General features: G+C 34.8%; 2 protein-coding genes across 2 annotated transcripts; one reads left to right on the plus strand and one right to left on the minus strand.

Moving 5' to 3' along the window:
* Positions 1 to 464: 464 nt before the first annotated feature.
* Positions 465 to 10,090, minus strand: atrip (ATR interacting protein). Its single transcript, XM_016542366.1, has 14 exons — positions 10,075 to 10,090; positions 9,171 to 9,437; positions 7,021 to 7,097; positions 6,656 to 6,826; positions 6,431 to 6,546; positions 5,548 to 5,648; positions 5,364 to 5,447; positions 5,147 to 5,273; positions 3,013 to 3,666; positions 1,684 to 1,826; positions 1,516 to 1,607; positions 1,353 to 1,439; positions 865 to 1,123; positions 465 to 711 (listed from the first exon to the last, which is right to left on the minus strand). The coding sequence occupies exons 1-14, from the start codon at positions 10,088 to 10,090 to the stop codon at positions 638 to 640; spliced, it is 2,268 nt and encodes a 755-aa protein (XP_016397852.1). The 3' UTR covers positions 465 to 637.
* Positions 10,091 to 10,582: 492 nt separating this feature from the next.
* LOC107731342 (protein BTG1-like) lies at positions 10,583 to 11,814 on the plus strand. Its single transcript, XM_016542398.1, has 3 exons — positions 10,583 to 10,738; positions 10,909 to 11,045; positions 11,309 to 11,814. Exons 2-3 carry the CDS (start codon positions 10,928 to 10,930, stop codon positions 11,641 to 11,643), a joined length of 453 nt encoding a protein of 150 aa, XP_016397884.1. The 5' UTR covers positions 10,583 to 10,738; positions 10,909 to 10,927; the 3' UTR covers positions 11,644 to 11,814.
* Positions 11,815 to 12,563: the final 749 nt, after the last annotated feature.

Genomic DNA, 12,563 nt, shown 5'->3' on the forward strand with positions numbered 1-12,563 from the left:
GGGATTTCTCGCTACGCCGCATCCAATGTAGACAGCATCTGATTATAATTAACTTCTATTGTCTTTTGTCGCGTCAGGTGTAGACACGTTGTAATATTCGCCGTCGTTAATAGCAACGCTGTTAATCAGTCCACTCAAATGAAACCGGCGCTAAACTCCGCGGACTCTCACTCTCGTTTTAATCAGTGTATGGTTTTAATACGAACTCATTTGGCGTCTTGGTTTTTGCGTAACTTACCTCAGATGTTATACCTCAGATTAATGATATAATGTACAGTCAGTTATTGAGTATCCCTTTGCGTACAGCATTAACCCAGTTATTATAATGAATGTGGTCAAATATTGAACATACAGCATTTGTCACCTGCTGTTAATTACCACAGAAAATATTTAAAAAAACAAAAAAAACATGTCTACAGTAATGCACTTGCAATGGAGGACTATATTCTGTTACACAAAAAGAACGGAAAAGCCAAAGGTGATACAGAATTCATTCTTTAATTTGGATCATTGGTGCTCAGTCTTTAAAAGTATGACGAAATCTGAGGACACAAGACAAACACAGAATGTTTCCGAGGGGACAATTGCAAGATATACACTAAATATCGTCCATTACAAAACTTGACTTTATGTTTGATCATGACCCGGTTTCCATATCCATGTCTTCAACGTACTCGGTTTCAGATCTGCAGATCTCCTCCAGAGCCAGTTCTGCGACGATATAATACAGTTTAATGCACTGCAATGGACTCATTTTAAGACTAATATGTTTAAGGATGTTAAATGTGCTATATCCAATGTTCAGGCTAATCAAAATGACGTTGGCATCAATTACTATAATCGAATGTACGGACACAAACTCACCTTCGCTCTCGGACAGATCTGGGACCAGCCGGAAGGTGTCTCTGATGGCGGGAATGACCTGATCGTACATGTGCAGGACTTCCAGACAGTGTTCGGAAAAAGACGAGTCCTTCAACAGCAGCCAGTGCAGTAACATCAGAGCTTCTCGCAGTACCTGCAATCCAGGACTCGTCCAGCTCCGATTACCCACCGTTTGACTTCCTCTGCCTTTTGTTTTCAGCCATTGTCTGTGTAAAACCACAACGACCGTCCGCACCACCTGAGGAGGAATCAAAATGCATTGTGTGGTCAGTACCAGACATATCAGTAGCTATTTAGTGTCATTTGTTTTGAATACCCTATAAACAATGATAATTTCCCATTGTGCTTCTATAGACATTTTGTCGTCTTACTTGCAAAAAACTAATTATATTCTTGGGTGGTTTTGCTTCAAAACTAACAGATAGTGAGGGTAAAAAGTGTTTTCTGAAGGTATGTCTGAATCAAACCTCATTAATACACTGGCAGGATGATTCACACAAAGCCGCCCATGTCCCTGTCTTCTGTGTGAACAGCTTGGTTAATAACCGGATGACCTGTTTACAAACGAATCAGATTTTTAATACTATTTTTATGTAATAGATTTCAAATGAAATATTACAGGATAATCACCTCAAGTTCTAAACGACTCCACACATCCTCAGAAGCGGATTTATCCGGTCTAGATGTGACGTACTGGAATATTTTGAGAAAAGGACATGGATCTGGGGGGGAAGAGGGAGGGTTCGTGTAAAATCATGCCAGCAGAAGATGATCAATGGAGCACTAAAAGATACTTACATTCATGTGAGCAGAGTTTAGTAGCCATGTCTTCATTATAGATGATAAACGACAGAAATCTCACAGACAGACGGACTATTCTGTAGGACGTCTCCTGAGTCAGACATTTAGACAACACTTGACTTGACATCACCACCTGTAGTCTACATTTGAGAAATGAGACAGCAGTTTAATTATTATCATCATCATCATTATTATTATTATGTATTTAAAAAAACAAATACAAAAAAATATACAAATAAGTAAATTACTATAATAATAATAGCAATATTTTTAAAATAAAATAAAACACTGGCTTTGTTTGAAATGGAATACTAACTACTGTACTACATACTAGTATATACTAGCTGTCCCTCCAGAGGTCACATCTGTTGGTCTCATACGGCATAAAGGATGTCTAATTTTTGAAGTAATCACCATTAAATGAACTGTTATTCCATGCGAGGCATAAATTACTGTGATTTCTTTCTTACTTTAGAATATAATAGTTGCTTTTCTGAAATAAGGCTGCCTGAATGACTCTTCAGATTCTTCAGAGGACTGAAACTTGTTCTGCAGACTGTTTTTCAAAATAGCATGTGAAATACAATACAGTATCAGTTTATAGCATGCAACACGTCAAAGAGAAGGATGCCACATTATTGACTTCACTACATTGTTTCATTTGGCATGCATACAGTTTTAATGCATAAAAAATTATGTTTCTATTTAATCCAATTTTGTTTAATATTACACAGTCTAGGCAAATAATCAAGATGGTATGAATTGTGACTGATATTACTTATGATCCATTTGTCATACTAAAAATGGATATAAATTGTGAACACTACATTGTAGAAGCTAATTCAATCCAAAACCAAAGAACTGAAATGAAATCTAGTGCTATTGTACATTGTTTCTCATTGGATATTTTGTTTTTAGATACATAAATGTAGATATTATCGTAAACTAAAATGTAAACCATAAAAAAAAAAAAACTTATATTACTAAAAATAAAATAAGTATTAATTGAAATAATATAAAATCTATAGAAAAATCTAAACTTGTTTTAGGTAGTTACCAAAGCAACATTTCTCATTTTTGTTTAGCTTAATTTTAAGTACTCAAAAAATGAAAACTAAAACTAATAAATAGTAAATAATATATAATATATAATATTTAAAAAAAACTATACAGAAATCATAAAAAGCTAATAAAAATGACAAAAACACACAACAAAATTACTAAAACTTTAACTAAAATTAAACTTAAACTTAAAACAGAAAACAAAAATAAAATCTAATTCAAAATATTAACAAAAACTATAACAGTATATGAATGATACTAAACCTCAAGAGCTGGTTGTCCTGCGCTCTCTCGGCCAGCATACTAAGAGTCTTCAAGCTAGTGCTCACTAGCGCCTCCCTCTGGCCAGCGGCGGTAATGAAGGCAGGATCTGCCAGCTGTAGGATCCTCCTGAGAAGAGGCAGCTGTGTCTGCGTGTCCCCGTTCAGATGTTCAGAGGCGCTGAGGAGATGTTTCGAACCCTGCGGCCGCTTCACGTCCTCCTGATGGCACAAAACCACCTCCAGAGCCTCGCTGCTATAGCACACTATGTGATAGAGCGCTTTCAGGGCGGCCAGGGCGAACTCCTCCTGACCGCCGAGAGACTCCTCCAGACTCGAGGCCAGACTGGAGTCGGACGATCCCGACAGTGAGCTGCCGTGGAGCGAGGTCTTTGCTGAGCTCTCCACCGTCTCCAGAGACTGACAGTATGTGCTGATGTGGAAGGTCAGCAGGGGGAGGAAGTGCGCCGCAGCTGGACAGGAGCGCTGGGAGGGTTGGAGAGCAGCGTCTGGGTTATGTGGGACACTGTCGGGGTGATGGAGAGCTAATGCGGTCAGAGCGGACATGGCCAGATTTTGCAGCTGGTGAAATCGAGCTTGAGGATGATGAAATGATCTGAGTTCTGTGGAGGACGAGTTGGAAGTCGACAACGATCCCCTGAAGAAAGAGGGGGAAAAAAAAAACTCTATTCACAATATTTCAGATATTGAAAGATGCCATAAAAGTAAACATTGAAGAAATAGTTATACTATATACTACATGCTATAGTATAATATAATATGCTAATAGTTATTCAAACATGGATGTTTTTTTAATTTTCACAAGTTTCCAGGCTTAAAAATCACATTTTAGAATTAAGTTTTTCCCTCATATTTCTAGGTTTTCATAGTTTTTACTTTAAGAAATTAAGAAATTATTATTGTTGTTAATAATAATAATGATAACAATAATATATTTTTTTATAATATTTAATTGTGATAATAAATAAAAAATATTTTAAGTTTAAAAGGAATATTTTACAAGTCATATATAGTTATCAACTCAATAGTTATTATCAATACCATATTTAAATTAATAATAAAATACAATTTTAATAAAAACGACATTTTGAAAATGTAATAAAGCAAATGCCATGATGTAAAATTATCACTAATAATAATAATTATTATTAACAATATATGTAATTTACTAATAAATAATAAAATACAACATATTTTACCATTTTAAAAATGCAAAAAGCATATATCATGTCAAATCATAATTATAATTAATAATAAGAATTAACACAATCTTCTATATTTAGTTTAAAAATTAATGCAACAAATAGAATATTTTAATGTTTTAAAAATGCAAAAAAAAAAGCAAATACTACTAATACTACTACCACTAGCAATAAAAAATAATAATACAAGTACAATGTTATTATTGTTGTTATCAATTCAATATTCTACACTATTTAATAAATAATAAAATACAATTTTACCATTTTAAAAACGCAAAAAGCATATATCATGTCAAATCATAATTATAATTAATAATAATTAACACAATCTTCTATATTTAGTTTAAAAATTAATGCAACTAATAGAATATTTTAATGTTTTAAAAATGCAAAAAAAAAAAAGCAAATACTAATACTACTACCACTAGCAATAAAAAAAAATAATACAAGTACAATGTTATTATTGTTGTTATCAATTCAATATTCTACACTATTTAATAAATAATAAAATACAATTTTAATAATATACATATAAAAAAAAACAGCAAATGTCATGATTTAAAATGTCTTTTAAAAAAAGACGTCTTTAAAAGCTTCTTTTTTTTTTTCTTCTAAAATGAATGTGAAGCTGGTGTTCTTAATGAACCGTATATATTTGATCAACGTTTCCAAAGTTGACATTGCTCAAATATTCCATTGGGAAATACCAATATTTACAAATGACGCAATGGAATATTGTATGATTAATGTTGTAAAAGCGGGCCGATGATTTCTCAAAACAAACAGTTGTATGTAGTGGAAGCCAATGTTTACAATAGGTTTCTCATGTTTCAGGACATTCAGGACACACACACAAATACAATCAGAAGTGTTATGTGTTTCATTCGGGTGCTCCTCCCAGTGGGCGGGGCTTACGGGCTGACGTAGCCGTGCTGTGACAGGACGTGTGGCAGAGCGTCAGGACTGATGGACAGCAGGTGACACAGACCCAAAGTGCTCGGATCCAGCGGCTGCTGCAGCAGCAGGTTCAGTAACACACACCCTACACAGTGTAACAAACCACAACATCAACACAACACATTGAGATAACAGAAACAAGAAGATACATGCTAGACATCTGATCAGCGGTTACCTTCCTGTTGGTGATCGGCGTTGAGGGTTTGGTCCGATCGCGTCTCTTCTGCGAGGGAACGTTTGGACTGAGCTGGTTTACCATCTGACAGATTTTGAAAATGTGATATTAAGGGACTGAATGACAATGTAAACACATCAGTAGACAGGAAATGTGCATAAGCATAGAAGACAATAATTCATACCCTCTAATAAATGGGCTTTTTTGACAGGAGATGTTTTCTTGGAGAATTCGGCTGAGAAATGTTCTTTAGTCATGAACGCTCGACTCGCAGGAGAGTGAAGACTGTTAACACAACAACACCACCACACAAATCAACTCATATTTGTCTAGATCAGTTTTCAAGAAAGATTCTAACCTGTCAATAAATAAACAAGGTATTAATAATAATTAATATGAATTGTAATAATATATTTAAAAACAGTAATACCTATACTTTTAATAATAAGACTAGTAATTAATATTATTATTATAAAAATAAGCAATAGTAACACTTAATATTACATTGTTTAACAATAACATTTATATTTTTTATATATTTAAAAATATTATGTTTACTTCTTTAATAATAATAAATACAATAAGAATGATTAATCAATAAAATATTAATCAAAATTATTTCTTTTTATAATCACGTAATATAATTTTTATTATTATTGCTAATAATATTAATACTACGAATACCATTGTTGTTATTAAATAAAATCATTATTATTATTTATTATTTCTAATACTTTTTAATATTAATAATAATGAATATTTTAAGTATAGTATGATCACAATTAATATTTTTGTTGTTATTAAAAAATAATGTATTACTATTACTTATTCTGTACAATAATTATTATAATAACAATTATTAATATTATTATTGAAATATTTAGTACCATGTAATTGAATAAAACTTACTTAGTAACAAACAAACAATGTAACATGATGCACTGTGGAGTGGAGTGCATGCAAAGAGACGTGTTTATATGAACAAAATGTTGTACCAGTCAGTGCAGACCACAGAACAACTGTCTCTCATTACCAGTTTCTCAAACAAAAAGGATTGCTGCATTTACATGTTTCGTGCAGGAGTGCCGGGCTGCTTTCCTCCGCGCTCAATGCTCTGAAGTTTCCCTCTCATTTCATTCATCTCGGCTTCTTTAAAGTGCAACTCTGACTGCAGCGACTGCACCTGCAGCGAAACAAGCATTTCGTTACACGCAGTGAGCTCATACGAACCAATTCATCAGCCCTATCCTATCCAGGTCTGCGAGGCTGTCAGTCAAACTCGTGTGCCGCACCTTCCTGGACAGCTCCTTCTCGTGTTCGCTCCGAGCGTGAGCTTTCTCTTTCTCCAGGGCGAGCTGGGTCTGCCGCTGCTGCTCCTTCTCCTGGTTGGCCAGTTTCAGGGAGTCACGCAAGACTCGGATCTCTCCGTTCTTCATCAGGATCTCCTCCTCTACCTCCCTCAGCTGAGTGTGAACAGAAATGCAGACAAGAGTCATGAAAAACTAAATGACTGTTTTAGTGTCAGAATCAATGCCTAAAAAGTGGAATTCAGGAATAAATTGCTATAATGGGGCCTCTATGAGAGCAAATAAAAGTACTTTTCTGCACACTACAACGAACCACCCAAATGAACAGCGTGTTGTGTTGAAGAACACACCTTTTTCTTCAGGTCTGTTTGCTGTTGCTCTAACTGCTTGTAGTACAGATCTTCTCCATCTTTACTGGAATGGCCATCTGTTGTGAGATACGCATAATTACACATACAAACTTGTTCAATTTCTAGTTTAACCCATTCAGAGTCCATACAATGCAAAAATGAACTATGCAAAGACATGTGGGAATAAGACTTTGAAAAAATTCTATAATAATATTAATAATTATTATTATATTTAATACAAATATAATAATAATACTTTAATAACAAAAATGTAAATATTCCTGCTTTACTTTAAAAAAAAAATCAAAATATTACCGCTATATAGATTTTTTAATTAAATAATAATTATTAAATTAAATCTTATTCTCTTCTTAAACATAATTCAATTAAATCTTAACTAATTATTATTATTACTATAAATCCACTGTGAGAGATGCAGAATTACACACACAAACTTTTGTAATTTATATTGCAAATTTGTAGCTTAACCTATCCAGAGTCCAAACAAAGCAAAAATTAAATATGCAAAGAATTTAAACTTTGACTTTATTTTTTTAAATAATAACAATAGTTGTTATTATTATTATTAAAAATAATATTTACTTTTAGAATAATTAACATAATATTTATTTAAATAAAAAAAATTAAATATTATAATGGATTTTATTGGATTTTCCGTTATATTTGATTTTTTTGTTATTAAATTAAATAAGTATTATTACATTTAATCACATTATATTACATTTTATTAAATTAAATCTACTTATCATCTTATCTTATATAGTTATTATTAATACTATAAATACACTCTCAGATGCAAAATAATACATCCAGAGTCCATACAATGCACAAATGAAATAAATACAAACATTTTTATTATTATTGTTGTTATTACTATAAATCTGCTGTGAGAGACATTGCGCACATACACTTACCCATTCATATAATGCAGAAATTAGCTATGCAAAAAACAGCCAGCTGAAAAAAGAAACTAATGTCAGTAGTATAAAACAAAAACCCAATTGACAATATCATAATGTTACTGGTCAAAGCAAATAATCCAGTTATTTTCAAGGAAAATTATATCTAATCTACATGCAATGATCTTGTAGAGTCACATACTGGGTTTACTATGGTAAAACTGTAGTGAAGAGCTCAGGTTTGTCAGTTACCTGCTGCTTCAGTGCGTCTCTCTCTCAGACTCCCGCATGAACCCGCTGCGGACACTCGACACGCAGGACCAAACTGTATGTAAACCGTCCAAATAAAGTGCTACTCTGAACTATTATCATAAACATAAATGACTAAATAAATAAACAGAGAATTTGTGAGGTTGGAAACATTTCTGAGCTTTGCTTCTCAATCCGTGTGGAGGAGGGTCCATGCGGCCAGTCGAAAACGCATACGGCAGTAAAGCCTCACCTGATTGGCTGAAGAGCGACCCTAGTGTGTTACAGCGTGCTCTGATTGGTCCATTGACCATCGTACGTACTACGGAAACGCTCGTGAGACAAGTGTCAAAGGGTTTTGAAACGATTTCATGTAGAAAACACACTCAAAGTAGTGATTTAAAAGTTATTATCTTGTAAAGTTTGGCCCAGTGAACGGTGCGTTTGGAGAGTTTTTACCTTTTTAAATGTCCGTACACAATTAACCATGGAAACTTGTTTCCGCCACGGGATAAAAAAATAAAAAGGTAACTTAATTGCGACTTTAAAAAATATATATAAACTCGCAATTCTGACGAGAATACGTCGGAATTGTGAGATATAAATTCCAATTTGCTAGAAATAATGTCCGTATTGTAAGATAAAAAGTCGCAATAACCTTTATAACTATCCCGTGGCGGAAAACTGTCTTAAAAAGACTAATACATCTAAACTTATAAGGGTACAATATACATTCTTTTTATATTAAATGCAAAAACGGTATAGATACGCAACAAAACACCATTATAGACTATATATAAAAATGAAGTACACACAATGTGACGTACACAATGCATTTATTCAATGCGAAACAATTCATTAATGCAGAAATTAGCTATGCAAAAAACTGGGAATATTACAACAATGCTCGGTCCAAAAGCAGACGTGGCAGTGTTTGAGAAAGGACTTGTGGAATGTGAATCCAAAGTGTCTTATACTAACCAAACACATCTTTTCTTTGAGGTTCTCTATCGTTATACGTGTTGCTGCTGCTGCAGCCGTCTCCGATGGCAAATGTTTTCCGGCCGGATCTCACAGATGCTTCGCTCCGCTCATCAGCGCAAGTGAACACAGAACCGAACGTTCTCTTTGACCCACTGTTCTGGCCCTGGGACGCCATGATGTCAATCTGCTCCAGGTCATCCTGCGTGAAATCAACGTCATCGGTAAAGTTTGGCCCAGTGAACGGTGCGTTTGGAGAGTTTTTACCTTTTTAAATGTCCGTACACAATTAACCATGGAAATTTGTTTCCGCCACGGGATAAAAAAATAAAAAGGTAACTTAATTGCGACTTTAAAAATATATATATAAACTCGCAATTCTGAGGAGAATACGTCGGAATTGTGAGATATAAATTCCAATTTGCTAGAAATAATGTCCGTATTGTAAGATAAAAAGTCGCAATAACCTTTATAACTATCCCGTGGCGGAAAACTGTCTTAAAAAGACTAATACATCTAAACTTATAAGGGTACAATATACATTCTTTTTATATTAAATGCAAAAACGGTATAGATACGCAACAAAACACCATTATAGACTATATATAAAAATGAAGTACACACAATGTGACGTACACAATGCATTTATTCAATGCGAAACAATTCATTGAGACAGACCTACCCCAAATAGCACACGTACGTCTGCAAGATGTCTGTTAAAGATCGCTGCCTTCATCTGGAAAGAATCTGCTGTGCACAAACATCTGATAGAGGTCTCTAAGATGTCAGTTTTACATACATTCTAAATCATAAACATCTTAAAGACATCTTCTAAACGTCTATTAGACAACGGATAGGAAACGTCCTATAGACGTATTACAGATGAGCAAACACTAAAAAATACATCTTGCAGACGTCATATAGAGTCATATATGTGCTATTATAAACAAGCTACAAGTAGTCCAAAATGCAGCGGCTAGAGTCCTTAATGTACATTAATTGACACTGATAAGCTACCACTAAATATTGTAGAAACTTAATTGCTGTAAAGTTGCTTTGCAATGATTTGTATCGTGAAAAGCGCTGTACAAATAAACTTGACTTGACTTGACTTGACTATCTGGGACATAGAGAAATTCTCTAAAATATAATGTCCTCTACAGAAGACAAAAGTCTATGCCTGGGTCCCAGGAGGATATGCATCTATAAATTCCTCATATAATAAACTAGATGCCTCATACATTATAAATAAGTATACAAAAGTACGCATTGTAACAGCTACAATCTACTCGTTTGATATGAGACACACCGTCTGTTTATGGAAATGGCTGGTTTGTGACGTCAGAGAGGCAGCTCGCGCTCTGATTGGCGGAGGCGCGCGGCTGTGGAGTGTTTACTCCTCGGAACAGGAGCTGCACGTAACGTTACTAGCTCGAGCCACCGCTGGAGGAGGAAGTCCGTGGTCAAAAATAAGAGTTTTATTTGCCCGTTTTCACTACCGCGTCGATAAAAGCACTTTCAACAGCTGTGGAAACTCTTTGAATCCCTAAACCGAATCACTGGAGCAGGTCAGTGGCGTTTAAGAGGCGATTTTCCGTGTTGTTTTGAACAAAGGAACGTGCCAAAGACACTGGCCTGGCCTGTTGAGTTCAGCTGCACTTGAGCTGATTGATCTCAAACAACCGTTTGCTCTGACATTTGGTTGTTTTTCACAGTTTGATTGCGTCTTCCGTTTCAGCTCATGCGAAATCTTCACGATGAAAACCGAAGTCTCTACTGCTGCTAACTTTGTCACACGTCTGTTGAGAGGAACGGGGCTGCTTTCAGAAGAACAGCTGCAACAGTTCAGATTCTCTTTGGAAGAAGCTTTAGGGGGTAAGAGAGCATCGGGCATGACCTTTCCATTGTTTAGAAGTAAATTCAACTATATCATGGTCCAAATTTTGTAGTTTACAATGAAAACGAACATTGTTTTGAACAAAGCAGATGAAGATGAGACTCGGTTTATTGCAGCACCAAAGTCCATTTACTGAAACTTGCACCATTCTGTGTCTTAAAGTACCAGACACTTTGGCAAAGAATTGTAAATAAGGCCATGTTCGATTGCTCCAAGGCCTAACTTTCTTCTTTCATTGTAGATCATTATCGGCACCACTGGTTCCCAAACGCACCCTGCCGAGGTTCGGGTTACAGGTGCATCCGGATCAACCACAAGATGGACCCTTTGATAGGCAAAGCGGCCTGTATGATAGGACTCACAAAAGAGCAACTCTTTTCACTGCTGCCAAGCGAACTCACCATGTGGGTCGACCCGTATGAAGTGTCCTACCGGATCGGAGAGGACGGGTCCATATGTGTCCTCTACGAGTCCACGCCTCCAGACACAAACCAGCCGGAAAGCTGCAAAGATGAACTGAGAATCGGACAGTCGAGTCCGTCCAAATCCTTCGGCATGATGACCTGCTCCAGCTGAAGAGTGATTCTGTGTAATGAGCTGCTTGTGAGTGCAGTAAATCAGGCATCGCTCACATTCAATTTCTTTTTGAACCTTGTTTTTTTAGACACATTTTTTTTTAATCAACAGTGAAATCTTCATCCTATTGACCTCATGGTGAAAACAGATGTATTTTGATTAAATGTGTTTTAAGCTCCCTGTACAGTCATGTTGAATATGTTTTTTAAAATTTCTATTAAAATTTTTCTATGAATTTCTAAAAAAAAAAAAATTAAACTGTCTTTTGTGTTTTTTCCATGTAACTATATTAGATACACAGATTTAATCAGAGCATAAGCCATACAAGAAACTTTATACTTACAATGTATTAATTACCTTATTTTTCTAACACTTAACATGTTTCTTAATAAGCAAGCGCCTTATAATAATTAGACAAGCTACAAATTTTGCATCTTTCTTAAAAACTACAAAAACTAATTTACTCTTCCTAAAGTTTTATGGATATGGGATTTACCTTACATAATAAATTAATATTAATTACAATTAAATATAATAGAAGTCAAACATTCCCCCACCGGTTTCATAGACAAGGCTTAAGCCTAGTCCCAGACTAAAATGCATGTCTGGGCTGTTTTAACAGAAAGACATATCTTCAAATACGTCAGTGCTGTTGTTTTGTCTCAAGATGCACACAAGTATTTTCTAAGGCACGTTTATAAAAGATACGTGTATGTCCTAATTAAACTATGGCCTAATCCTGGTTTAACTTAAGCCCTGTCTGTGAAACCAGGCCTAAATCTTTAAATTATATTCTTAATTGAATGGAAAAAAATAAATAAATCCAGAACAAAGAATGAAATTTCTGGATGTGAATCACAAAATAAAATGTTGAATCACTATTATAACTTAATTTTTGCTTTGTAATACTTTTTTTTGAT

The sequence above is a fragment of the Sinocyclocheilus rhinocerous genome, unplaced genomic scaffold (genome assembly GCF_001515625.1).
Source record: "Sinocyclocheilus rhinocerous isolate Xijiao unplaced genomic scaffold, SAMN03320098_v1.1 scaffold3173, whole genome shotgun sequence".
In the NCBI taxonomy this organism is placed as follows: Eukaryota; Metazoa; Chordata; class Actinopteri; order Cypriniformes; family Cyprinidae; genus Sinocyclocheilus; species Sinocyclocheilus rhinocerous.